This window comes from Hyperolius riggenbachi, chromosome 10 (assembly GCF_040937935.1).
Source record: "Hyperolius riggenbachi isolate aHypRig1 chromosome 10, aHypRig1.pri, whole genome shotgun sequence".
Taxonomy (NCBI): Eukaryota; Metazoa; Chordata; class Amphibia; order Anura; family Hyperoliidae; genus Hyperolius; species Hyperolius riggenbachi.
The window spans coordinates 277470155-277498071 of record NC_090655.1 but is presented as its reverse complement, the minus strand read 5'-3'; the positions used below and the strand labels follow the sequence as shown (position 1 = coordinate 277498071).

At 45.3% G+C, this 27917-nt stretch overlaps 1 protein-coding gene across 4 annotated transcripts in view; it reads left to right on the top strand.

Moving 5' to 3' along the window:
* The window catches only part of LOC137535450 (zinc finger protein 585A-like), a 67040-nt gene extending 39358 nt beyond the window's left edge, over positions 1-27682 (top strand). For 3 of the 4 annotated variants that reach the window (XM_068257279.1, XM_068257280.1, XM_068257278.1), the window contains 2 exons: positions 1913-3190; positions 26094-27682. In XM_068257279.1, the coding sequence (XP_068113380.1) occupies positions 1913-3190; positions 26094-27271 (2456 nt within the window). In that variant the 3' untranslated portion in view covers positions 27272-27682. Of the gene's footprint in view, positions 1-1912; positions 3191-3932; positions 4690-26093 lie in introns of those variants that run through there. The other variant, XM_068257281.1, reaches the window with a different exon arrangement.
* Positions 27683-27917: the final 235 nt, after the last annotated feature.

Here is a 27917-nt window from a genome sequence, read left to right as displayed (position 1 = left end):
CGGCCTGAATGGGATGCTGCGGCTTTTCTCCCTGTGGCGGTTGGGGGTTGAGTGGTGCGGCTGGTGGTAGCCTCTGTCTGCAATGCTGATCCTCCGTGCCGAACCCACCGACGCATCCTCAGAGTCAGAGCTGACATCCCCATCCTGTGGATGGTAGTCACGGTCCTTCATCCCATCATTAACATCATACCCCCCTTCCTCAAAACCCAGAACATCCTCCTCAAACTCCTTGCGGCTAACAGCCCTGAGTTCAATCGTGGCGCCTGGAGCGAAAAGCTCGCTGACTGAGGGTAGGCTGCCCACTGGGGTCGACACTGACACGGCAGACCTTCTGAGGGTGGCCGCAATGTTGCTCTCTGTCCTCTTGCCCTTGCTGCCCCTCCCCCGGCTGCCGGTGCCAGCAGACATAGTACAACTTATACGTGATGATGTCACCAGATGATATGAGGTACTTTTACTTTAATGAAATCGGGGTTGGACTTTAAATCAAATCAGCACGGAGTGACAGACCGCAGAGTAGAGGACAGACAGTGCACACTATCTGTCTAACTGTCACACTGACAATGCTCAGCACAGCAGCACTGCAGTAATCTGTAGTAAGCTAACACAGTACTACTCTAACAACTAACTGCAGTACTAACTATACAATAACACAGTAATCCTATTCCCAAACCTATACTGCCCTGCTGGCCTGCACAGCACACACAGACACAGACAGGACCTAACTGAGTGAATAAAATCAAACAATTACACTAGCTAGCTAAAAAAACAATAGAACAACAGTGTAGTGAAGGTGTTTAGCACTCAAAGCTTTAGGTTTATCACTGTATACAGGCAGCACTTGCTAAGCCAACAGCACTGGAGCAAGTCTGTCAGTGACCAGCCAGCCACACAAGCAAGGACGATCTGTCTCATCATGCCAGCACTCTTATTACACAGGGGGGCTGGCCAGGGTTCCCTTCTGTGATTGGGTGCCAGGGCTTAGGCTGGGAGGCCTCTGATTGGCTCAATGAGGTCAGGTGGGGCTGGCCAGAGTTCTCCTCTGTGATTGGTTCCTAGGGCTTCTGCTGGGAGCCCTCTGATTGGCTCAATGACATCATCTCCCTTGTTACAGTACCCGGATCCAGATATCCCTCGGATATCCGCGGGTATCTGGATTATGCGGCCAGATATCCGCATAGAGCTATCCGGATATTGGCCCAGGTATCCGGAATCCGGATCCGACCGGATAGTGGAAAAATGGTTGGATACCCGGGTTATCCGGGTGCCCGGGATCCGGATGAGCATCCCTGGCCACGGGTGGTAAGGCAACGTCATGAGGCGAATTGCAAAAAGATTTCATGCTGAAATTGATCAGGAATCAGCCTGCGGTGTATGGGGCAACCAACAGACCTCTCTCCGATCAGATTTCATCAGAGAAAAATCTGTATTTTGGTCGATCGGCCGTCAAAATCACGTAATGTATGGGTAACTTAAATCCTTCCTTCCATTGCCTCAAAGTTCCATAATTTAATTTTCATGTACGGCTGTTTTAGCTGTAGGGAGGGGCAATGAAATGCAAATAACTCTGACTTGTTTGCAAATGTATTGCAAATTGTATGCAGATAATCACATTTGTCAAGCTAAAGTAATAGTTATGTGATTGGCCACCTGTAATGGGCACAACCTTCTGCAGTTCTCTGTCAGGCTGATAACTAGTGATGGTCAGTGACATGCCAAAAACTCTGAGATGGTGCTAATTGTATGCTAAGTATATGCAAAGCTATGAAGCTGCTGCATTTGGTCCATTTGTAATCTGCATAAACTTTGCACCAACTTGGATTTCTCAGCCATTCACTGACCTTCCCTAATGATAATTGTTCTTCCCCTCAGAATTCTCTAACAGGAAGTGATGATGTTTCTCTATTTGCAGGGCGGAGTCCCGGCATCAGGAACCTCTCAGAGACTCGTCTCTCTGTATTCACAGACTGTACAACGGATGATGATGTCACTGGACAAGAGCCTCCTGCAGATATCCTGGTGACCCCAAATATTCCCCCAGACTCCCCTCACCTGTCTAACCCCGAGGGGCCTCATACCCAGCACAGCTCTCCCCCTGCTGGAGGGTTCTATTCCTGTTCCATGTGTGGGAAATGTTTTCCATGGAAATCACAGCTTGACACACATGAGCGATCTCACACTGCTGAGAAGCCCTATTCATGTGCTGAGTGTGGGAAATGTTTTGTACAGAAATCAAGTCTTGACACACATGTGCGATCTCACACTGGTGAAAAGCCCTATTCATGTTCTGAGTGTGGAAGAAGTTTTGTTTGGAAATCACAGCTTGTCGTGCACAAGAGATCTCATACTGGTGAGCGATCCTATTCATGTACTGAGTGTGGGAAATGTTTTGCATTGAAATCAAATCTTGTCGTGCATGAGAGATCTCACACTGGAGAGAAGCCTTATTCATGTGCTGAGTGTGGGAAATGTTTTACACAGAAATCAAGTCTTGACACACATAAGAGATCTCACACTGGTGAAAAGCCCTATCCATGTTTTGAGTGTGATAAAAATTTTGTTTGGAAATCACAGCTTGTCATGCACAAGAGATCTCATACTGGTGAGCGATCCTATTCATGTGCTGAGTGTGGGAAATGTTTTGCACTGAAATCAAATCTTGTCGTGCATGAGAGATCTCACACTGGAGAGAAGCCTTATTCATGTGCTGAGTGTGGGAAATGTTTTAAACAGAAATCAAGTCTTGACACACATGAGAGATCTCACACTGGTGAAAAGCCCTATTCATGTTCTGAGTGTGGAAGAAGTTTTGTTTGGAAATCACAGCTTGTCGTGCACAAGAGATCTCATACTGGTGAGCGATCCTATTCATGTGCTGAGTGTGGGAAATGTTTTGCATTGAAATCAAATCTTGTCGTGCATGAGAGATCTCACACTGGAGAGAAGCCTTATTCATGTGGTGAGTGTGGGAAATGTTTTGTACATAAATCAGGTCTTGTGACACATGAGAGAACTCACACTGGAGAGAAGCCCTATGCATGTGGTGAGTGTGGGAAATGTTTTGCACAGAAATCAATTCTTGTCACACATGAGCGATCTCACACTGGTGAGAAGCCCTATTCATGTTCTGAGTGTGGAAAAAGTTTTGTTTGGAAATCACAGCTTGTCGTGCACAAGAGATCTCATACTGGTGAGCGATCCTATTCATGTGCTGAGTGTGGGAAATGTTTTGCATTGAAATCAAATCTTGTCGTGCATGAGAGATCTCACACTGGAGAGAAGCCTTATTCATGTGGTGAGTGTGGAAAATGTTTTGCACAGAAATCAAGTCTTGTCACACATGAGCGATCTCACACTGGTGAGATGCCCTATTGATGTGCTGAGTGTGGGAAATGTTTTGCACAGAAATCAGTTTGTCAGACATGAGAGATCTCGCACTGGTGAAAAGCCCTAATTGTGTGCACAGTGTGGGAAATATTTTTGTGTAAATCACTGCTTGTCAGACATTTGTGTTGAGTGTGGGAAATGTTTCGGCCATAAGTGTTCTTTTCTCAATCCAGACCTTGCTAATGGAAATCTACACCCTGTTTTGGCACTACCTATACTGGAGACACCTATACCTATACTGGTGCAACCATACTGGTTACCTATACTAGAGGCACCTACCTGGCTAACCTGTACTGGGGAAACCAATAGCTGGCCAGTTTGGGTATTGGCTAGCCAGATCCCAAAGTTTTCAGGTTCTGGCTGTAACATACTTTAAAGTGTATCCGAGCCAAATCTCAGGTACAAAATCAGATACTTACCTTAACCCCTTCAGTCTACAGGTTGTTTTCACGTCATGGACTAGAGGATTTTTTATTCCCCCAAAACTTTATCACTAGTTGTCACAACAAAATGATTTAAACCTTGTTTTCTCCGCCACCAATTAGGCTTTCGTTGGGTGGTTGTCATGTGAACCGCAACCAAATGGATTGGGGGGCTCCAAAGTATACAGTGTTCCTCTGATGCACTGGTCAGCCCATTCGTTGGAGAAGCATGCATGGGTTGGAAAGAAACAGACTTCTACATTACAGACTGTATTATAGACTGTGTCCTCACTTAAACACTGGCTCCGGGCTGTCTCGGACTTACTTAGCCCTGTGATGTCACAGGCACTTGGAAGGTGCCCACATGGCTGGAGACATTTATCACCTTGACAGACAGTGTGTCTTCAAAAGGCTATCGGTCCAGGAATATCATCACCTGTGGGGAACCATTGTAATGTGTATGGCAGTGGATTCCTGGTGCTGGACCTAATTGTATTACGTAGATAAGATAAACTATTTAGCTGTGTACATTGAGTACCACATGGTTGGGATGGGCAATCCTTCCCAAAGGTGGGGGCTCTGTTTTTAAGTGTATAAATTGTCTTGTTTGACTTAAAGTGTAACTGTCGGGCATAAAATCGATTCTTTATTTTTATCTAATAAACAAGTAATAAGGATGCTAATCAGGCAATCCAAAAGTTAAAATCACTATTACTTTTCTTGGTGATAAATGATCATTCCCCAGTTTACCTGACTCCTATTTGGTACACAGAAAATTTGGTACACAAAAGAGAAGTTGCAGGGCATGCTGGGTTGTCTTTTTTTTGCTTCTCTACTTTCCCTCAGACTTAACGAATGCAGCCTGATTGGCTGAAGCCTCTCTCCCTCCTGTTTTCCCCACCCACACCTCTGTTCATCTCTGATTGGCCAAAATTTCTCAGGCTGAAACAATGCACTTTCTATAGTGAAGGGCGGGCAAATCAGGCAGAGGAGACTAAGGGCGGATATTACATCATGACTGGCTTCAAAGTAGCCACAGTAAATATGGAAACTGTCTAGAATAGGATTCTCTACTTTTCCTTTATAAAATTCACAGGAATCATAACGTGGACAGTGCAATACATATGTTATGTAAGTAGAGCAAGTATTTATCTACTTATATATTTGGGTTTTTTTCTGAGATAGTATGGCTGACAGCTCCTCTTTAATAAAGAGAGTGGCTGTTTGGAATCACAGAAGTTCAGAGTGCTGTCTCTTGCTTCTGTGTGGGCTTGCTTAACCTCCTTGACGGTATGGACGAGTATATCCGGTGGGCCGATTTTTATGAAATAAAAAGCAGCACACGCAGCCGGCACTTTGCCAGCCGCGTGTGCTGCCTGATCGCCGCCGCTCTGCGGCGATCCGCCGCGAGCAGCGGTGAAAGAGGGTCCCCCCAGCCGCCCGAGCCCTGCGCAGCTGGAACATATAGTTCCGGCCAGCGCTAAGGGCTGGATCGGAGGCGGCTGACGTCAGGACGTCGGCTGACGTCCATGACGTCACTCCGCTCGTCGCTATGGCGACGATATAAGCAAAACAAGGAAGGCTGCTCATTGCAGCCTTCCTTGTTTATTCTGGGCGCCGGAGGCGATCGAAAGAACGCCTCCGGAGCGCCCTCTAGTGGGCTTTCATGCAGCCAACTTTCAGTTGGCTGCATGAAATAGTTTTTTTTTATAAAAAAAAAACCCTCCCGCAGCCTCCCTGGCGATTTTAATAGAACGCCAGGGAGGTTAATGACCTTGGTTCTGCCCAATGCATAGGCGTATCCCTGTACCGTCCTGCAGTTGAGTTGGTTCCTGAGGTTCTGGAAGCGTTGACTTGACGGAGTGGCCCGGGTCAGGGTCTAGCAAGTGGTTCCGTCACAGTGGTACATTATGCTAGAATTATTTTATTCTAAATGCATTTCAATGGGAGTAATAGGAAGTTATATTATAGGCCATTATAGTTTTAAAATAAAACGTTTTGCTGTGGAAAAAAGCCACACATTTTATTTACCCATTTGTCCCGGCTATCCTAGTTGTCCCGGTTGTTGCAATGTTTAAATTATATCCCTAGTACAATGTATGGGGACAATATTTTATTTGGAAATAAAGGTATATTTTTCAGTTTTATATCCATCACTAATCACAAGCCTCAAATGTAATATTAATATACCCTTTTGACATTCATAGTAAAAAAAAAATGTATTCCCTAATGCAGTGGTTCCCAACCTTTTCCGGCCCGGGAACACTTTCTGACCACATTTTTCTCCGGGGAACGGCGGGGGTGGGGCGGGTGTTTGCGCGACCTAGTGGACAGTGCCGTGCGCAGCAGGCTATGGGGGGGGGGGGGGGTGCTGGGGTGCGGCTGCATAGCTAGCATAGTTGCCCCAGTGTAGGAGGGAGTTTAGTTGCCTCAGTATAGCTAGTATAGTGCCCCAGTATAGCCAGTATAGTGCCCCCAGTATAGCCAGTATAGTGCCCCAGTATAGCCAGAATAGTGCCCCAGTATAGCCAGAATAGTGCCCCAGTATAGCTAGTATAGTGCCCCAGTATAGCCAGTATAGTGCCCCCAGTATAGCCAGTATAGTGCCCCAGTATAGCCAGAATAGTGCCCCAGTATAGCCAGAATAGTGCCCCAGTATAGCTAGGATAGTGCCCCAGTATAGCTAGGATAGTGCCCCAGTATAGCCAGTATAGTGCCCCCAGTATAGCCTGTATAGTGCCCCAGTATAGCCAGTATAGTGCCCCAGTATAGCCAGAATAGTGCCCCAGTATAGCCAGTATAGTGCCCCAGTATAGCCAGTATAGTGCCCCAGTATAGCCAGTATAGTGCCCCAGTATAGCCAGTATAGTGCCCCAGTATAGCCAGAATAGTGCCCCCAGTATAGCCAGAATAGTGCCCCCAGTATAGCCAGAATAGTGCCCCCAGTATAGCCAGAATAGTGCCCCCAGTATAGCCAGAATAGTGCCCCAGTATAGCCAGTATAGTGCCCCAGTATAGCCAGTATAGTGCCCCAGTATAGCTAGTATAGTGCCCCAGTATGGGTAGGTGGTGCCCCCCGCCCACCCCGCCGCTGTTATTACCTTAACAGCTGCCGCTCTCCCCTCTCCAGCGCATTTGTTTATTCAAGGCAAGCAGCGTATCTCCTGGCTGCTCTGTGATGCGACAGGGAGCAGGGCAGCGGCTTCCTGTAGCGGCGATATGTATCGCCGTTACTATAGTAACCGAGCCCTGATTCCTGCGCATCACAGAGCAGCCGGGAGATACGCTGCTTGCCTTAAATAAACACATGCACTGGAGAGGGGAGAGCGGCCGCTGCTAAGGTAATAGCAGCGGCGGCCGCGGGGACGTGCGGGAGGGGGAGGAAGAGGACAGCACACCAGGCAACATGCCGCGGCACACTAGTTGAAAAACGCTGCCCTAATGTATGTAGGTGTAATATTACTATTTGGCCACAAGATGTCCTCGCGCATTATTTCCTATTCACATACAATAAGTACGCTAAATAGGAAGTAATGCGCGCCGGTTACATTTCGAAAGTGACGCAGGCATCTCATTGATACCGGCTATCACGGGGGCCTGAGGGGTGATGAATGGGAACAAAGTTCCCATACATTAATCTAACGATCGGCAGCAGGAGCAGTGCAAATGAGCGAGTGGGAGGGAGTGCGGCGGCATCATCTGAGAACAAAAACAAAACATTTTTTAACAAAAACAGTGATTGTCCGCATCGCTGTACAGAGGATCATGTAACTCTCCCTCAGAGGGGCTCACAATCTAGTCCCTACCATAGTCATGTGTGTATGCATGTATCGTGTAGTGTATGTATCAGAGGGGCTCACACTCTAATCCTTACCATAGTCCTATGTCTATGTATGTATCGTGTAGTGTATGTATTGTAGTCTAGGACTTATTTTAGGGAGAAGCCAATTAACTTATCTGTATGTTTTTGGGATGTGTGAAAAAACTGAAGTGCCCAGTGGAAACCCACGCAGACACAGGGAGAACATACAAACTCCATGCAGATAGTGCCCTCCTTGAGATTTGAACCAGGGACCCAGCACTGCAAGGTGAGAGCGCAAACCACTGCACCACTGTGCTACCAATGCAGTGAGACAGGATCTGCTGTCACATGCAGCCACGGCTCTCCTGAAATGTACATAGAAGTCAAAACACTTTTATCTGGCTGAACAAAGAGTGTGGAAATGCTAACTATTTGTTTTTGTTGGGAGCCAATAATAATATACTCCAGCACAAATAATGCAGATACACCCCAGGCAGGTTATTGTTATATGTGTTACAGTCACTGCTATAGACATCCCAATGCCTCAGTGCTGCACCCCGCATGTAAATTAGGAGATGATTGGATACAGGTGTTTGGGCTGGAGGGGATATACAGGAATTCTGGGGTGGAGAGGGGGACAGGTTATTGTTATATGTGTTACAATCACTGCTATAGACACCCCAATGCCTCAGTGCTGCACCATAAATGTAAATTAGGAGATGATTGGATACAGGTGTTTGGGCTGGAGGGGAGATACAGGAATTCTGGGGTGGAGAGGGGGGCAGGTTATTGTTATGTGTTACAATCACTGCTATAGACACCCCAATGCCTCAGTGCTGCACCCCAAATGTAAATTAGGAGATGATTGGATGCAGGTGTTTGGGCTGGAGGTGAGATACAGGCATTCTGGGGTGGAGAGGGGGACAGGTTATTGTTATATGTTACAATCACTGCTATAGACACCCCAATGCCTCAGTGCTGCACCCCAAATGTAAATTAGGAGATGATTGGATACGGGTGTTTGGGCTGGAGGGGAGATACAGGAATTCTGGGGTGGAGAGGGGGACAGGTTATTGTTATATGTGTTACAATCACTGCTATAGACACCCCAATGCCTCAGTGCTGCACCCCAAATGTAAATTAGGAGATGATTGGATACGGGTGTTTGGGCTGGAGGGGAGATACAGGAATTCTGGGGTGGAGAGGGGGACAGGTTATTGTTATATGTGTTACAATCACTGCTATAGACACCTCAATGCCTCAGTGCTGCACCCCAAATGTTAATTAGAAGCAGATGATTGGATACAGGTGTTTGGGCTGAAGGGGAGATACAGGAATTCTGGGGTGGAGAGTGGGACAGGTTATTGTTATATGTGTTACAATCACTGCTATAGACAAATGTGGGAAGCTGTTGCTGGAAATGATTCTGTGTTATGTAACAATATAAATCCTATTAGAATGGAAATCTGATGCATCTCCAAGTATCTCTCCTGTGAGTAAAGCTGCTAATAAAGTTATTCCTCTGGATAATTTGCTGAATATCAGCTGTATATTGTTCCCACAGTGTGACGTGTTTTGTTCCTCTGCATGGAATGTAAGATGTACTATTACCTGCATCAATCACATTTACTGTAAAAAATACATTGCATTGTTATATTTATTGAGGCCAGTGTAAGCTTAGTGTTTGTAGCCAGAGCTCTCTGTAACATTGCAGGTCTGCAGTCTGTCACTGGTGATGGTCAATGACATGCAAATAATTCTCGTAGTTGATGCAAAATTCTGTAAACAAAATCTATTTATTGTCTTACAATATTCAATGTACATCAAACGGTAACAGCAGCAATCTTACCATGAACAGGCAGCATATTACTAGAGATGGCTTGAACCTCCAATTTTAGGTTTGCGAACCTCGAACGCGAACTTCCGCAAAAGTTTGCGAACCGCAATAGACTTCAATGAGCAGGCGACCTTCAAAACTTCAAACACTAATTCTGGCCACAAAAGTGATGGAAAAGATGTTTCAAGGGGTCGAACACCTGGAGGGGGGCATGGTGGAGTGGGATACACGCCAAAAGTCCGGATTCGACGCATTATGGATTTGATGCAGAGCAGGGTTTTAAGGACAGCAATCACATTGCACGCTAAATTGGAGGCATAAAGTGCTTTAAAACATCTTGCATGTGTATACATCAATCAGCAAGTGTAATTAGTGTACTGCTTCACACTGACAGACCAAAATCACTGTGTAACGCACCGCAAACAGATGTTTGCATAGTGACGGCTGTGCTGGACTGGTGCGCACCATGGCGAGAGTGCAGGCGATGGCGGTTTTCAAGCCCATATGGTCACCGGGCTGTGGTAGCTCAATGACAGAACAACAGTGACTGTCCAGCTGATCGAATTTGGTCTGTCTACAATGAAGCAACAACTTTATTATCTTAGGTGTGCCCCCCAACACACTCATATAGCCGGCGGTCTTTGCTTCATTGTGATACGCAAGCCCCTTCACCGCGGCAAGGTAACGATCACGAAGGGGAATTGGCACATATACATGCCTTTTGATTTGTTGCTGCAGCCACAGTGCAGCCAGGAAAATTAGGCAGGCATGTACACGCACCAGAAAAAATTCTAGCAGCGGCCTTGAAAATTCAGGAATCCACCTGGAGTCCTGGACCCTGTTAGTGGCGGTGGAGAAGGCAGTCAAGCGGCCTGCAGGCAGGGATGCTGTGTGGGGACTGATCCTGGGGCAGGCAGTCACATTGTGTGTAGGCAGAGATGCTGTGTGTGGGACTGACTTGGTCTTCGGGCAGGCCTGACCGTTCTTTGCAGACCAGGCATCCTTGACCCAACGCTGTGTGCCAGAGATGACACCACTTGCCTTTCAACATCACGGTACAGTTTGGGTATCGCCTTTTTTGTGAAATAATTGAGGGCTGGTATCTTCTACACTGGTGTGTGGCTTTGCTTTTGTGTGCGGCTTTTCCTCAGGTGGTCATCCCATTTCAGTTTGTGCTTTGTCATCATGTGCCTCCGTAAGGAAGTTGTCCCTTGTCTTAGTCTTTCCATGGCTCAATATTCAGTGGCAGAGAATACAGATGGCATTGTTCTCATCTGAGGCAGACACACAAAACAATTTCCACACCGCTGAGCTCTGGGATAATGGCTCTTTGGTGGCTGCCGACTGAGCGGAAAATGAGGTGTTCTGTGTTAAATAGTCAACTACATCCTGACAATCTTGGGGGTTGATGGCATGTGCCTTCTGAACACTGTACTTCGGTCCAGGGCCACACAAAATCAAGACCGCACGACCTCGAACAGACCTGCCTGTTGTTTTGTCCATATTGAGAGGGATGAAGTGATAGGTATGCACTGACTTGACTAATACAATGTGCAGTCACACAGGTGCAGTGAAAGGTGTACGCTGACTGCTGGTATAATACAATATGCAGTCACACAGGTGCAGTGAAAGGTATGCAGTGACTGCTGGTATGGTATAACAATGTGCAGTCACACAGGTGCAGTGAAAATGTATGCAGTGACTGGTATATAAAACAGTGTGCGGTCACACAGGTGCAGTGAAAGGTATGCAGTCACTGGTATTACAATATGTGCAGCTGTCACACACACAGGTGCAGTGAAAAGGTAGGCACTGAATGTGCTGGGCCTGGCACAGAATAGCAATTAACAACGGCCAGCTGCGACAGACAGGGCTGTATATGCAAGTGTCAGTCTCAAAAGAGCTGTTTTGGGGTGCTTTTTAGCTACAAATATGAGCAAGGAGCAAGCTAACAGACCTAACTCGCTTTCCTTATCTCTTCAATGTCTCTCCCTTCTCTCACTAATACAGCAGCAGACAGAGTGAGAAAATGGCCGACGCTGCTGCCTTTTATAAGGGGGGGGGGCTCCAGGAGGGAGTGTAGCCTGATTGGCTGCCATGTGTCTGCTGACTGTGATGTAGAGGGTCAAAGTTTAGCCCAATGATGTAGTATAGGGGGTGGGTTGAACACGCATAAAGTTCACGTTCGACTGCGAACGCAAACCCACGATGTTCACGCAAATACGTTTGCATGCGGACCGTTCGGGCCATCTCTACATATTACATGAACAGAATCCAGAATTAGCCAAAATAAGGTAAGCCAGTGAGTTAAAGCATACCCCCTCAGCACCATTGTATGGAAGGTACGGTACATGCAAGGCATTCAAGTCAGGTGCCCTCACTGATCTCTGATTCAATATAATCTCCAATCTTGCATAATAGCATAAGTGTGGAAGCAGGAGCTGACTGTGTGCTCACAGGGTTCCATCTAGCAGTCTTAACAGACATACTCCAGGAGTACCACACATACGGGGGGACAGTAGTTTGTTAAAGTGAACCCGAGGTGGGAGTGATATGGTGACTTCCATATTTATTTCCTTTTAAACAATACAAGTTGCCTGGCAGCCCTGCTGATCTATTTGGCTGCAGTAGTGTTTGAGTGATACCAGAAGCAAGCATGCAGCGAATCTTGTCAATTCTGACAATAATGTCAGGAACACATGATCTGCTGCATGCTTGTTTGTGGTATATAGATAAGAGTATTCGAGGCAGAGGTTCGGAGGAACAGCTTAAAAGGAAATAAATATGGCAGCCTCCATTTCACTTTCAACTTGGGTTCACTTTAAGCGGAAAATTGAATACTTACCTAACGGTAATTTTCCTTTCCCTGAGCATCCATGGCAGCACAACGGGTAATTGCCCGCCCCAATTACCCCATAGGACAGAATGGGCTCGATTCACAAAGCGGTGCTAACCCAGTTAGAGACTTTAGGCGTGATAACCATTGCACCACGCTGGTGAAAAGCCAGTTTAGGCGTGATAAGTTTAGGTGTGATAAGTTTAGGCATGCTAAGTTTAGATAAGGGTAGATAGCGTGCAAAGTCCCGCACGCAAAGCAGCGCCATTAAACTCTATGCAAAGTGCACCAGACTGCTAGCGCAAAACTTTTGATCAGCTGTGCACTGCGGTGCTAACGCAGTTGGTGGTTAAACTTATCATGCCTAAACTTATCACACCTAAACTTATCATGTCTAAACTTATCACACCTAAACTTATCATGCCCAAACTGAGTTTAGGCGTGATAAAGGGCTCTTCACCAGCGTGCTAACTGTTAGCACCGCTTTGTGAATCAGGCCCAATATCTATAAAGGTTTGACCCCCCCCCCCCCCCCCGGAATTTCCCTAAGCCTCCATGGCAGCACAACAGGATTTAACTAGCCAATAAAAGACGGGAGGGAGACTGTTGCAGGTGAAAAGAAAATAGATAACTTTTAATTACATTATTAACACAAAGAAGTAGTAGTAGAAGCAGAAAATAATACAACTCTTCCAAACTCTAAAGAGTTTGTGGTTTGAAGTGTCCACTCGGTGGTGCGAGATGAATGTGTTTATGGTAGCCCAATTTGCACGTTCGCTTGAGCTGCTCAGGAGGTTGCTATGTTCCTGGTTGAGTGCGCCCTGATCTGTTTTGATGGCAACATATTCATAGCCTTATATGCTTTTCGAATGATCCGGATTAACCAGGCCGCGATTGTATGTGTGGATGCAGCCTCTCCTTTTCTATAGCCAGAGTGCACTACAAACAATTTGTCACATTTTCTGAAATCCTTTGTCACTTGAACATAAGCTTTCAAAGCTTTTGCCACATCCAAAGACTGTAACATCTCAGATTGTTCCTGTCTGAAGCTTCGTAATGACCATTCTTGGCTCAGGTGGTAATATGAAGCAACCTTAGGTAAAAAAACGTGACTTGGCCGCAGCTGAACTCTGTCTGGTAGGAAAACTAGATACGGTTCCTTGTGACTCAAAGCTTGAAGTTCCGACACTCTGCGGGCGGAAGCAATTGCAACTAATAGGATAGTCTTCAACATCATGTCCTCTTATGAAGATTGGTCTATAGGATCATATGGAGGTTTAGATAAAACATCTAGTACTAACGGCAAGTCCCAGGTAGCAAAGATCAGTTTCACTGGGGGTCTCCTTTTCATTACTCCTGTCATAAATTGTTTGAGTAATGGATGAAAGGCCCATTTCTGACTGGTTAAAGCTGATATTGCAGATATCTGAACTTTGATGGAATGGTAACTGAGACCTTTTTCTACCCCAGTTTGTAAGACATGACTTGATGGACTAGTGGTTGCAGAGGATCAAAGCCTTGGGTTGTAGCATGATCTATGAATACCTGAAGGCTCCTCAGATGCCAATGAGCCCAGGGAATTATGGGTATTGTGGAAGACATTGTCCACAAAACTCTCAGACAGGTCCTCGCCGGAACTTGATGCGATAGCAGTACTTGTAAAACTTTTTGCTTGATCGGGAACTCTTTGCTTGATCAGGAACTTTTCCTTGTGGTAGACACACCGTATTGTGGTCTGTTAGAAACCTTGCTCCTAGGTACACAAGATCTTTCGATGGTTCCAGATGACTTTTGTGGTAGTTTATTAGCCAGCCGAATCTTCTTAGTGTTTGTATTAGAACTTGTCTGTGGCACAGTATATCTGCCTCCGACTGAGCTAGGAGTAAGACATCGTCTAGACAATGAAATACTCTTATGCCTTGAAGACGAACAATGGTTATGATTTCCACCAACAGTTTCACATATGCAAAAGGGGAGGAAAACAAACTGAAAGTGGCACATTCCTATGGCAAATCGTAGATATTTTTGAAGTGAGACCTGTATAGGGACATGCAAATACACGTCCTCTAAGTCAATTGATAACATAAAGTCTCTGGGTTCACCACTGAGATTATTGATTGACTCCATTTTGATGTACGAGTTTATGTCTTTGAGGTCCAAGACCAGTCTCCAGTCCCCCGTCTTTTTTTGCACAAAAAATAGTTTCGAGTTGAAGTCTGTGTTCCTTTGCCGATTTGGAACTTGAATAATTGCTCGTTTTCCCAGCAAACCTTCTATGTAGGAATCGAGTATTTCCTTTTTCTTTATTGAAGTTGATATTTTTGTTTTTCTGAAATGATTCTTCGGTGGTGTTTTAGTAACCGTCAGAAATGTCTCGCAGTTATGGTTCTTGTTACCGTGGAGATTTGATACATTTCTGCCAGACATGGCAAAACTGCTGGAGTCGTGAACCTACAGGACCATCCGGAACTTTGTGATTGTCAAAAAGACTTTATTTCCGGTTGCCATGGAGGCAGTAGCTTTCTGTTTCCCTGCCTTATTATAAGACGTTTGATTTGACTGGCAATTTCTTTTGTAGCTTTTTCCTTTAGCATTGCAATATCGGGAAGATTGTGACTGACCCTGTGGAAGATTAGACTGTTTTGTCGGACATCTATCTTGGGGAGTTTATCCTGATTTGCCCCGGTAACACAATTGATGGCTGAATCCATTCTCTCTCCGAACAATGATTTTCCATCGAACTGTACTTTACACCACAGAAGTCTAGAAGAAGCATCAGCGACCCAAGATCTAAGCCACAATGCCCTCTTCGCAGTTACAGAAAATCTTGCAGACGAACGGAGAACGTCTATTGCTGCTTCTCCAATAAAGTCTCCAGTTATTTTGTAATCTTCCCAGAGAGTCAGAAGCACATCTTTCTCTGTGTCAGCTTTGATAGCTTTTTCCAGATTGTCAGTCCAGCTTCTAATAGCTTTTTCTACTGAAGTCAGAGCTATTGCAGGCTTACAGGCCCCTCCAGATGCAGTATATATTTTCTTTAGATCCATATCTAGCTTTCTTTCCAATGTGTCACGAAAGGAAGTGCAATCCTCCAACGGGAGAGTGACATGCTTGGCTAAGCGTATAACAGAAGCATCAACTATAGGAGCATTTTCCAATGGTTTCAATGGAGGGGAATATATCCTATGCAGGAATTGTTATTACATCAGCACATCTCCAGCATAGGTGGCTAAGAGAAGGGCTCATCCTCTGCATCCTCTCAGGAGGGGAATATATCCTATGCAGGAATTGGTATTACATCAACACATCTCCAGCATAGGTGGCTAAGAGAAGGGCTCATCCTCTGCATCCTCTCAGGAGAGGAATATATCCTATGCAGGAATTATTACATCAGCACATCTCCAGCATAGGTGGCTAAGAGAAGGGCTCATCTTCTGCATCCTCTCAGGAGGGGAATATATCCTATGCAGGAATTGTTATTACATCAGCACATCTCCAGCATAGGTAGCTAAGAGAAGGGCACATCCTCTCAGGAGGGGAATATACAGTATCATATGCAGGAATTGTTATTACATCAGCACATCTCCAGCATAGGTGGCTAAGAGAAGGGCCCATCCTCTGCATCCTCTCAGGAGGGGAATATATCCTATGCAGGAATTGTTATTACATCAGCACATCTCCAGCATAGGTAGCTAAGAGAAGGGCACATCCTCTCAGGAGGGGAATATACAGTATCATATGCAGGAATTGTTATTACATCAGCACATCTCCAGCATATGTGGCTAAGAGAAGGGCTCATCCTCTGCATCCTCTCAGGAGGGGAATATATCCTATGCAGGAATTATTACATCAGCACATCTCCAGCATAGGTGGCTAAGAGAAAGGCTCATCCTCTGCATCCTCTCAGGAGGGGAATATATCCTATGCAGGAATTATTACATCAGCACATCTCCAGCATAGGGTGGCTAAGAGAAGGGCTCATCCTCTGCATCCTCTCAGGAGGGGAATATATCCTATGCAGGAATTGTTATTACATCAGCACATCTCCAGCATAGGTGGCTAAGAGAAGGGCTTGTCTTCTGCATCCTCTCAGGAGGGGAATATATCCTATGCAGGAATTATTACATCAGCACATCTCCAGTATAGGAGGCTAAGAGAAGGGCTCATCCTCTGCATCCTCTCAGGAGGGGAATATATCCTATGCAGAAATTGTTATTACATCAGCACATCTCCAGCATAGGTGGCTAAGAGAAGGGCACATCCTCTGCATCCTCTCAGGAGGGGAATATATCCTATGCAGGAATTATTACATCAGCACATCTCCAGCATAGGTGGCTAAGAGAAGGACTCATCCTCTGCATCCTCTCAGGAGGGGGAATACAGTGGGTTGCAAAAGTATTCGGCCCCCTTGAAGTTTTCCACATTTTGTCACATTACTGCCACAAACATGCAGCAATTTTATTGGAATTCCATGTGAAAGACCAATACAAAGTGGTGTACACGTGAGAAGTGGATCGAAAATCATACATCATTCCAAACATTTTTTACAAATAAATAACTGCAAAGTGGGGTGTGCATAATTATTCGGCCCCCTGAGTCAATACTTTGTAGAACCACCTTTTGCTGCAATTACAGCTGCCAGTCTTTTAGGGTATGTCTCTACCAGCTTTGCACATCTCGAGACTGAAATCCTTGCCCATTCTTCTTTGCAAAACAGCTCCAGCTCAGTCAGATTAGATGGACAGCGTTTGTGAACAGCAGTTTTCAGATCTTGCCACAGATTCTCGATTGGATTTAGATCTGGACTTTGACTAGGTCATAGATAGCACATAGATATGTTTTGTTTTAAACCATTCCATTGTTGACCTGGCTTTATGTTTAGATAAATAAAGAAACCGAGAGCCCGATATGGTGTAGTAAGTTTTGAACAAGGGGAAAAAATGACAAGTAAGTATTATACTTACAAACATGGGTTACCGCACAGGCAACCACTGTATAGGCAGGTAGGGAGATTAGACCTGTCCCCACTCAGGATTAAGATGTCGCTCTCTGTGATAGAAGAAGAAGAGGGTGTATCACCCCTCCACCAAGGGTGGATATAACGATGTACAGAGGCGCCAGTAGTATAAAATACAATAAAAAGTTTAAAATATTCAGGTGGTGGTGGTGGACCAGCCAACCTAAAAACAGACACGATGCTGTCAATTAAAGTCAAAAATAATTTATTCACATACTCCGAGAACAAGCTGCGACACGTTTCACGGGCAAAATCCCGCTTCCTCAGGCATTAAACAACAGGAGTATCACACTACAAATGACAGAGATAAGAACCGTTTTAGGGAGCTGCAGATATATATTTGTAAAACAATAGGAAAGTGATGAGGTAGTAATGTATAGGGGGTGTGTAATATATAATTTGCTCATTAGTGTATAGGGGGTGGTGGGAAGTGTGGTAATGGTGAACTGAATATGTATAGGATGAGTGCCTAGAGATATGGGTACAAGTTGCTATGAGGGGATAGACAAAGGTCGGGGAATGGGGGGAGGGCAATGTGCTGGGGGTATATGATAGGCTCTGGGTGTCTATGGAATGGTAGTGCTAAGGGAGGGGAGAGGGCACAAGGGGGGGGGGGGGTTGTATCTTTACCAAGTGTGATAAGAACACGTATGAATATACATCAAAAGAGATAAAAAAGGGGGGGAGGCGCTGGGGGGGTATCTAAACACAACATAAACTGAGAATAAGTAGGCATGGGACTTGTACGGGATGGAGTGTTACTATGCCTGGTATTAAAATATAAAGTCACTTACCAGCTCAAAGTCCAGATCAGGTTTGGCACCTCTGTGCTCGTATACCTGCTCTGGACCTTTAAATAGCCGGATGTGAAGTGTTGGGTTGAACTGCGAGGCCGTGGCTGGAAGGAGTGGGCGTGGTAGTGCTGATAGACTGATCGGCCAATAGGGCTGGCGAAGGGGTGGGGACCCGGAGAATGTGGTGGACGGAGGCAGCCAAGGAGGGTGTGTCTGGTGGAGAGGACGGGGCGGTGCGACGATTACGTCATACCGCTTCTGGCTATTGCGCCTGCGTACTACCACGTTACCTACCAAACCGGCTATTACTTATAGACGTGCTCCCAATTTACGCAGCCTGCTGGCCCCCAGCAGACTACGCCAGCCACCATCAGTCATCACACATCCCCTCAATACCTCGACTCCAGGAAGTGCACCATGTCACCATCAAAGATGCACAGCATGCCAATTTGTCCTAAACACACCCACTATTTCTTCCTCAGTCACAAATACAACATACACCATTAGAAACACAATCAATTGCGGGTCCAAATACATAATCTACGTCATCTCCTGTCCATGCCAGCTACAGTATGTGGGCAGAACTACCCAACTAGCCAGAAGCAGAGTGGGACAACACAAAAGGAATATAATAAAGAATTACCCCCTACACAGTGTATCACGTCACTTTTCCACACACAATAACAGCAATCCTGCACTATTTCGTATCACATTCATCGAAACCATCCCACACCACCATTCAGACTCTTTTGACTCCCTCAAAAAACGAGAAATGTACTGGATACAAATTCTGAAAACCTTGACTCCAGACGGCCTTAACGAGGTACTGGAAAAAATCTATTAAACTTCACTCCCCATAAATTGCCGATTCTCTTTTTAATCTTGCGCTCTCTTTTTATCAATTTTTATTTATTTAATCAATTTTTATCGTGTGTCGTGTAGGATGATAATATTATGAATTGTATGCCATCTCTTCATCATACTTACTGTATGTGTGTATATATATATATGTCTATTTATTTCATGCACATCGATAGGTTTTAATTCATGTTCTAATTTTGTTTACATACATTATTTATATACATACCAGTTTTTTTAGGTTATAATTTATATATATCTCTCAGAGTTTTGTTGTTTATTTTGATTATTATGTCTTCACCAATAATTCATTATATGATAATGAACAGTATATTTGCCTGAATCAACTCTGAATCCACTGCTGTTATACATGAATTGCCCTGTACAGATAAGCCAATATCAGGGGTTGTCCCAAACAGACACTAGATGGCAGCATCCTATTACAACAGTGCAGCAATCATTCGTTTTTTTTTTTTTTTTTTTATATATATATTTTTTTCAACTGCACAATTTCATAGACTATCAATTGCCCCATCCATCTCTTGTATATACCCCTATAAATAACTTAAATATGCTCACTAATACCCTGGCCGGGAAAATGAGTATCCCAGAATTAAACACTAGCTATCGCCCTCATCAAACATGGCGACTTTAGCCCCATGCGCATGCGCAGTAAACACCCTACACTCCTCATTGATCCACAGTATACGTGGCAGTATCAGCATAGTACGCAGGCGCAATAGCCAGAAGCGGTATGACGTAATCGTCGCACCGCCCCGTCCTCTCCACCAGACACACCCTCCTTGGCTGCCTCCGTCCACCACATTCTCCGGGTCCCCACCCCTTCGCCAGCCCTATTGGCTGATCAGTCTATCAGCACTACCACGCCCACTCCTTCCAGCCACGGCCTCGCAGTTCAACCCAACACTTCACATCCGGCTATTTAAAGGTCCAGAGCAGGTATACGAGCACAGAGGTGCCAAACCTGATCTGGACTTTGAGCTGGTAAGTGACTTTATATTTTAATACCAGGCATAGTAACACTCCATCCCCTACAAGTCCCATGCCTACTTATTCTCAGTTTATGTTGTGTTTAGATACCCCCCCAGCGCCTCCCCCCCTTTTTTATCTCTTTGTATATTCATACGTGTTCTTATCACACTTGGTAAAGATACAACCCCCCCCCCCCCCCCTTGTGCCCTCTCCCCTCCCTTAGCACTACCATTCCATAGACACCCAGAGCCTATCATATACCCCCAGCACATTGCCCTCCCCCCATTCCCCGACCTTTGTCTATCCCCTCATAGCAACTTGTACCCATATCTCTAGGCACTCATCCTATACATATTCAGTTCACCATTACCACACTTCCCACCACCCCCTATACACGAATGAGCAAATTATATATTACACACCCCCTATACATTACTACCTCATCACTTTCCTATTGTTTTACAAATATATATCTGCAGCTCCCTAAAACGGTTCTTATCTCTGTCATTTGTAGTGTGATACTCCTGTTGTTTAATGCCTGAGGAAGCGGGATTTTGCCCGTGAAACGCGTCGCAGCTTGTTCTCGGAGTATGTGAATAAATTATTTTTGACTTTAATTGACAGCATCGTGTCTGTTTTTAGGTTGGCTGGTCCACCACCACCACCTGAATATTTTAAACTTTTTATTGTATTTTATACTACTGGCACCTCTGTACATCGTTATAGTTATGTTTAGGGTCATTGTCCTGCTAGAAGGTGAACCTCCGCCCCAGTCTCAAGTCTTTTGCAGTCTCCAACAGTTTTCTTCCAAGTTTGCCCTGTATTTGGCTCCATCCATCTTCCCATCAACTCTGACCAGCTTCCCTGTCCCTGCTGAAGAGATGCACCCCCCGAGCATGATGCTGCCACCACCATATTTGACAGTGGGGATGGTGTGTTCAGAGTGATGTGCAGTGTTAGTTTCTGCCACACATAGCGTTTTACATTTTGGCCAAAAAGTTCCATTTTGGTCTCATCTGACCAGAGCACCTCCTTCCACATGGTTGCTGTGTCCCCCACATGGCTTGTGGCAAACTGCAAATGGGACTTCTTATGCTTTCTGTTAACAATGCTTTTCTTCTTGCCACTCTTCCATAAAGGCCAACTTTGTACAGTGCATGACTAATAGTTGTCCTATGGACAGAGTCTCCCACCTGAGCTGTAGATCTCTGCAGCTCGTCCAGAGTCACCATGGGCCTCTTGACTGCATTTCTGATCAGCACTCTCCTTGTTCGGCCTGTGAGTTTAGGTGGATGGCCTTGTCTTGGTAGGTTTACAGTTGTGCCATACTCCTTCCATTTCTGAATGATCGCTTGAACAGTGCTCCTTGGGATGTTCAAGGCTTTGGAAATCTTTTTGTAGCCTAAGCCTGCTTTAAATTTCTCAATAACTTGATCCCTGACCTGTCTTGGACCTGTCTTGTGTGTTCTTTGGACTTCACGGTGTTGTTGCTCCCAATATTCTCTTAGACAACCTCTGAGGCCCTCACAGAGCAGCTGTAATTGTACTGACATTAGATTACACACAGATGCACTCTATTTAGTCATTAGCACTCATCAGGCAATGTCTATAGGCAACTGACTGCACTCAGATCAAAGGGGGCCGAATAATTACGCACACACCACTTTGTAGTTATTTATTTGTAAAAAATGTTTGGAATCATGTATGACTTTCGTTCCACTTCTCATGTGTACACCACTTTGTTTTGGTCTTTCATGTGGAATTCCAATAAAATTGATTCAAGTTTGTGGCAGTGAATACTTTTGCAAGCCACTGTATAGACAAGTTACTTTTTATAGTTAGTTTTTCATCTCAAATCCACTTTAAAAGACATGATGCTTGCTTTACTGACTTCCATTGCTAAGAGCCTGTTTGAAGCCACTAACTCCCTGCAGCAATCTGTCAGTGCTTTGGGAGACAGAGTGGCAGACAATGGAGCACACATTTCACAGCTTATCTCTGAGCATAACAAGACTGCAGACGCTATTGCTCATAACGACTCTGAGCATGAAAAGATGCAACTTAAAGTGGCCGACTTAGAAGATCGCAGATGCAATCTTAAATTCAGAGGGATTAGTGAATCTACAGACAACGCTCAGCTAAAGGTGTTTCTTATTAACCTTACTAAATCTGCCCTCTCCCAGTTTTCCGACATTGAGTACACTATTGAACGGGCTCACAGGCTCCCTAAGCCCTCTCATCTGCCTGATAAAGTTCCTCGGGACTGGATTGCCTGCTTTCAGCTTTTCCACATGAGGGAAGCTCTAGTGTCCTACATGAGGCAACACAAGCTCCTACCGGATCCATATGGAGACATTCAAATCTTCTCTGATCTGTCGCAATTCACTTTGCTCAAAAGGCGGTCACTGGCTCTTTTAATATCATTTCTTCACGAGAATCAGATACCTTACAAATGGGGATTTCCTACCAAGCTTCTTCTATCCCGTAATGGAAAATTTCACGTTATTACCTCATTGGATCAAGGTGTACCTCTGCTAACTTCGCCGGGTTTTAACCTTTCACCTGCCCAATTGATGGCTTCACAGAAGTTTCCCCCGAACAAACTTTCACGCACACGGCACTCTAATTGAATGGCTACAGCTGAAGTGTTTTCTCTGTTCTGATTTCTGTTAGGATACTCGTTGGTATTTGAAAACTCCACCCCCCCCCCCCCCACACACACACCGCTCAGTGGTTGACCTTACGTCACTGAGTGTTCCTGGGCCCTTCCTTAGTGGTAATATGTGGAGTGATTGCACAGATGTTCTGTTCACTGTCATGATTCTGTTCTTTGTCATTTTCTGCAAACTTTAATTTTACTTGGTGCAAGTCTAAATTTAAATATCTTGGTGCATTTCTCACTCCTCGCTAAGGTGACGTGTACGAGGCTAACTTTCCATCGACATACAATTACTCAACTCTTGAAGGTTTGGTCCTCGTACCAGGTCTCAGGGCTAGGCAGATGCCTCGCTTCCAAAATGATAATCCTCCCAAAAATGCTATATTTTCCAGTCCCAGATTAATACATTTATATGGGACAATAAACCAGCTAGAATTAGAGCTCGTGTGATGTATAGGCCCCCTCTGCAAGGTGGGGTGAGCCTCCCTAGCATATGGCACTATTACCTGGCAGCTAAGTTAGGTCAAATAATGGATTGGAATCTGGAAGCCACTCTCCCTTTATGGTACATTGGGGCACTGGGAGGTACATGTACATTAGGGGGGGACAGAGGCCGGGGACAAGTAAAGTATAACTTTATAATGCACTGACTCCGACTCCTAATGAATTTGCAACTGTAATTAAAATAGAAAATATGATAAATTGTTCTATTTCTCAGATAATAGTCATCATAAATAATTTATATATACAGTAATAGCTGTGCCTAGTACACAAAAATGAAAAAATAAACCAATCAAAAGTAGTTACTTGTGCTTTAGTCCCCATATTTTTAAAGTCAGATATACACATCTGATTGTGACTGTATATATGATGTGTACACAGGAATCTCTTATATATACTAAATAACATCTATGCTGTAAGTATAAAGCCTGATGTGTAGCCGTGTCACTAATAGAGACGGTCAATGAGATGGAAATAATTCTGCGCTGATGCTGGTTTATGCAAATCTATGCACTCCCTTTGCTCATGAAATCAAATAATTTGATATGTTAAAATTTGGTTTGGGGACTACAAATTAAAGGGTACCTGAGACGGATGAAAAGGAAAGTGTCATACATACCTGGGGCTTCCTCCAGCCCCCTTCAGGCCAATCAGTCCCTCGCTGTCCTCCTCCACCACCTGGATCTTCTGCTATGAGTCCCGGTAATTCAGCCAGTCAGCGCAGTCCGGCCACATGCTACTTCCACAGCCAGGAACATTCTGCATCTGTGCATTAGTGCTGCACAGGTGTAGTACGCGCCTGGTGGTGGAGTGTGTGCATGCGCACTACACCTGACTGGCTCAAGTACCTGGACTTATAGCAGAAGATCCAGGTGGCGGAGGAGGACAACGAGGGACTGATTAGCCTGAAGGGGGCTAGAGGAAGCCCCAGGTATGTATAAAACTTTAATTTCATCTGTCTCAGGTTTACTTTGTTACACAGTAGTACTATACTCTACATATGCACTCCCCACAGAGCTGCAGGGAATCCACTGAGAATGTTGTGCACATTGAACACAGAGGTGTTGTCTATCACCCATAAACCTGGTTCAGATTGTACATGAAGAATGTGTAATAGAGGAAGAATCTCCTCATTCTCCTGCAGAGTACCTGCACATCACTCTTACATGTACCCACAGTTACATTGCCTAGGGCCTTATCCATGTTCAGATTGTGCATGAAGAATGTGTAATAGAGGAAGAATCGCCTCATTCCCCTGCAGAGTACCTGCACATCATTCTTACATGTACCCACAGTTACATTGCCTAGGGCCTGATAGATGTTCTTTGTTCCGGTCTGTACCTTTTACAAGTACTCTTACCAAGGACTAGTTTTAGTCTAAAGGGAATAAATATGGCAGTCTACATATCCTTCTCACTTCATTTGTTGGCAGTTAAGAGACGAATTTCATGTTACATACTTTCAATCAACAAAATTGTAATATGCAAATTAGAGGAGTCGGAGTTGGTGGAATCCTAATCTGAGGAGTCGGAGTCGGTGGATCTTTGTACCGACTTCACAGTCCTGGGTACATGTACATTAGGGGGGACAGTGGCCAGGGGCAGGTAAAGTAGAATTGCATGGGGCACTGGGGGGTACATATATATGAGGGGGGCACTGGCCGGGGGCAGGTAAAATATAACTGCATGGGGCACTAGGGGTACATCTACATTAGGGGGGACAGTGGCCCGGGCAAGGTAAAGTATAACTGCGTGGGGCATTGGGGGGGTGCATGTACATTAGGGGGGACAGTGGACGGGGGCAGGTAAAGTATAACTGCATGGGGCACTGGGGGTACATGTACATTAGGGGGGGGGAGGCTGGGGGCAGGTAAAGTATAACTGCATGGGGCACTGGGGGATACATGTACATTAGGAGGGACAGTGGACGGGGGCAGGTAAAGTATAACTGCATGGGGCACTGGGGGGTGCATGTACATTAGGGGGGACAGAGGCTGAAGGCAGGTAAAGTATAACTGCATGGGGCACTGGGGGTACATGTACATTAGGGGGGACAGTGGCCGGGGGCAGGTAAAGTATAACTGCATGGGGCACTGGGGGTACATGTACATTAGGGGGGGACAGTGGCCGGGGCAGGTAAAGTATAACTGCATGGGGCACTGGGAGGTACATGTACATTAGGGGGGACAGAGGCCGGGGCAGGTAAAGTATAACTGCATGGGGCACTGGGGGTACATGTACATTAGGGGGCAGTGGCCGGGGCAGGTAAAGTATAACTGCATTGGGCACTGGAGGTACATGTACATTAGGGGGGACAGAGGCCGGGGGCAGGTAAAGTATAACTGCATGGGGCACTGGGGGGGTACATGTACTTTAGGCCAGACTGCAGCTGGAGGAGGCAAGGCAAAGTCACAAGGCCAATTGCCAAAAGATTTCATACTGAAATTGATCAAGAATCGGCCTGCAGTGTATGGCCAGCCAACAGATTTATTTCCGATCTGATTGAGATCTGTCTATTGGTCATTTGGCCGTGAAAATCACGTAATGTATGGGTACCTGAAATCATTCCTTCCATTGTCTCTACAATTTACTGATTTTTCATGTACGGCCAATGCTTTAGCTGTAGGGAGGGGCAATGAGAGGCAAATAACTCTGATTTGTATGCAAATGTATTGCAAATGGTATGCAAATAATCACATTTGACAAGGCAAAGTAATAGTCATGTGATTGGCCGCCTATAATGGGCACAACTTCCTGCAGTTCTCTGTCAGGCTGATCATGAACAAACATGACATGAACTCTGAGAAAACTCTGAAATTGTATGCTAAGTATGCAAAGCTATGAAGCTGCTGCATTTGGTCCATTTGTAATCTGCATAAACTTTACATCAACTTGGAATTATCAGTAGCTAACTGACCATCTCTAATGATAATTGCTCCTCCCCTCAGAATTCTCTAACAGGAAGTGATGATGTTTCTCTATTTGCAGCGCGGAGTCCCGGCATCAGGAACCTCTCAGAGACTCGTCTCTCTGTATCCACAGACTGTACAACGGATGATGATGTCACTGGACAAGAGTCTCCTGCAGATTTCCTGGTGACACCAAATATTCTCCCAGACTCCCCTCACCTGTCTGACCCTAAGGGGCCTCATACCCAGCACAGCTCTCCCCCTGCTGGAGGGTCTTATTCCTGTTCCACATGTGGAAAATGTTTTGTTTGGAAATCAAGACTTGTCAGTCATGAGAGATATCACACGGGTGAGAAGCCCTATTCATGTCCTGAGTGTGGGAAATGTTTTATGAGTAAATCACATCTTCTCACACATGAGAGATCTCACACTGGTGAGAAACCCTATTCATGTGCTGAGTGTGGGAAATGTTTTGGAGTTAAAGGAAACCTTATCAGACATGAGAAATCTCACACTGGTGATAAGCCATATTTATGTTCTGTGTGTGGAAGATGTTTTACACAGAGATCATACCTTGTCATACACAAGAGATCTCACACTGTTGAGCAGTCCTTTTCATGTGCTGAATGTGGGAAATCTTTTGGACAGAAATCAAGTCTTGTCACACATGAGAGAACTCACACTGGATTGAAGCCTTATCCATGTGCTGAGTGTGGGAAATGTTTTATGCAGAAATCAAATCTTGTCACACATGAGAGATCTCATACTGGTGAGAAGCCTTATTCATGTGCTGAGTGTGGCAAATGTTTTGCACATAAACCACATCTTATCACACATGAGAGATCTCATACTGGAGAGAAGCCCTTTGCATGTGCTGAGTGTGGGAAATGTTTTTCGCAGAAATCAAATCTTGTCAAGCATAAGAGAACTCACACTGGAGAGAAGCCTTATCCATGTGCTGATTGTGGGAAATGTTTTATGCAGAAATCAAATCTTGTCACACATGAGAGATCTCATACTGGTGCGAAGCCTTATTCATGTGCTGAGTGTGGCAAATGTTTTGCACTTAAACCACTTCTTGTCATACATGAGAGATCTCATACCGGAGAGAAGCCCTATTCATGTGCTGAGTGTGGGGAATGTTTTATTAAAAATTCACACCTTGTCATACATAAGAGATCTCACAGTGGTGAGCAGTCCTATTCATGTACGGAGTGTGGGAAATGCTATACAACGAAATCAAATCTTGTCACATGAGAGAACTCACACTAGAGAGAAGCCCTATTCATGTGCTGAGTGCGGGAAATGTTTTGCACAGAAATCAAATCTTGTAACACATAAGCAATCTCACACTGGTACGCTGAAGTACGCTAAATAGGAAGTAATGCGTGCCAGTTAGGTTACATTTCGGAAGTGACACAGGCATCTCATTGATGCTGGCTATCACGGGGGCCTGAGGGGAGATGAATGAATGGGAACAAAGTTCTCATACATTCATCTAACGGTCAGCAGTGGAAATGAGTGAGCGGGAGAGAGCGCAGAGGCACAATCAGATAATTATCACTGTTTTCGAAGTTTCTCTGTCCCCAACTACCAATTCCCCCCACAAACTGCACGGATGTGAGCCTTGTGTCCCTGCGGCTACAGCAGCACTTGCCGTGGCCATGAGCCTCGTGTCCCTGCGGCTACAGCAGCACTTGTTGTGGCCATGAGCCTCGCGTCCCTGCGGCTACAGCAGCACTTGCCGTGGCCATGAGCCTCGTGTCCCTGCGGCTACAGCAGCACTTGTTGTGGCCATGAGCCTCGCGTCCCTGTGGCTACAGCAGCACTTGCCGTGGCCATGAGCCTCGTGTCCCTGCGGCTACAGCAGCTCCTGCCGTGGCCATGAGCCTTGTGTCCCTGC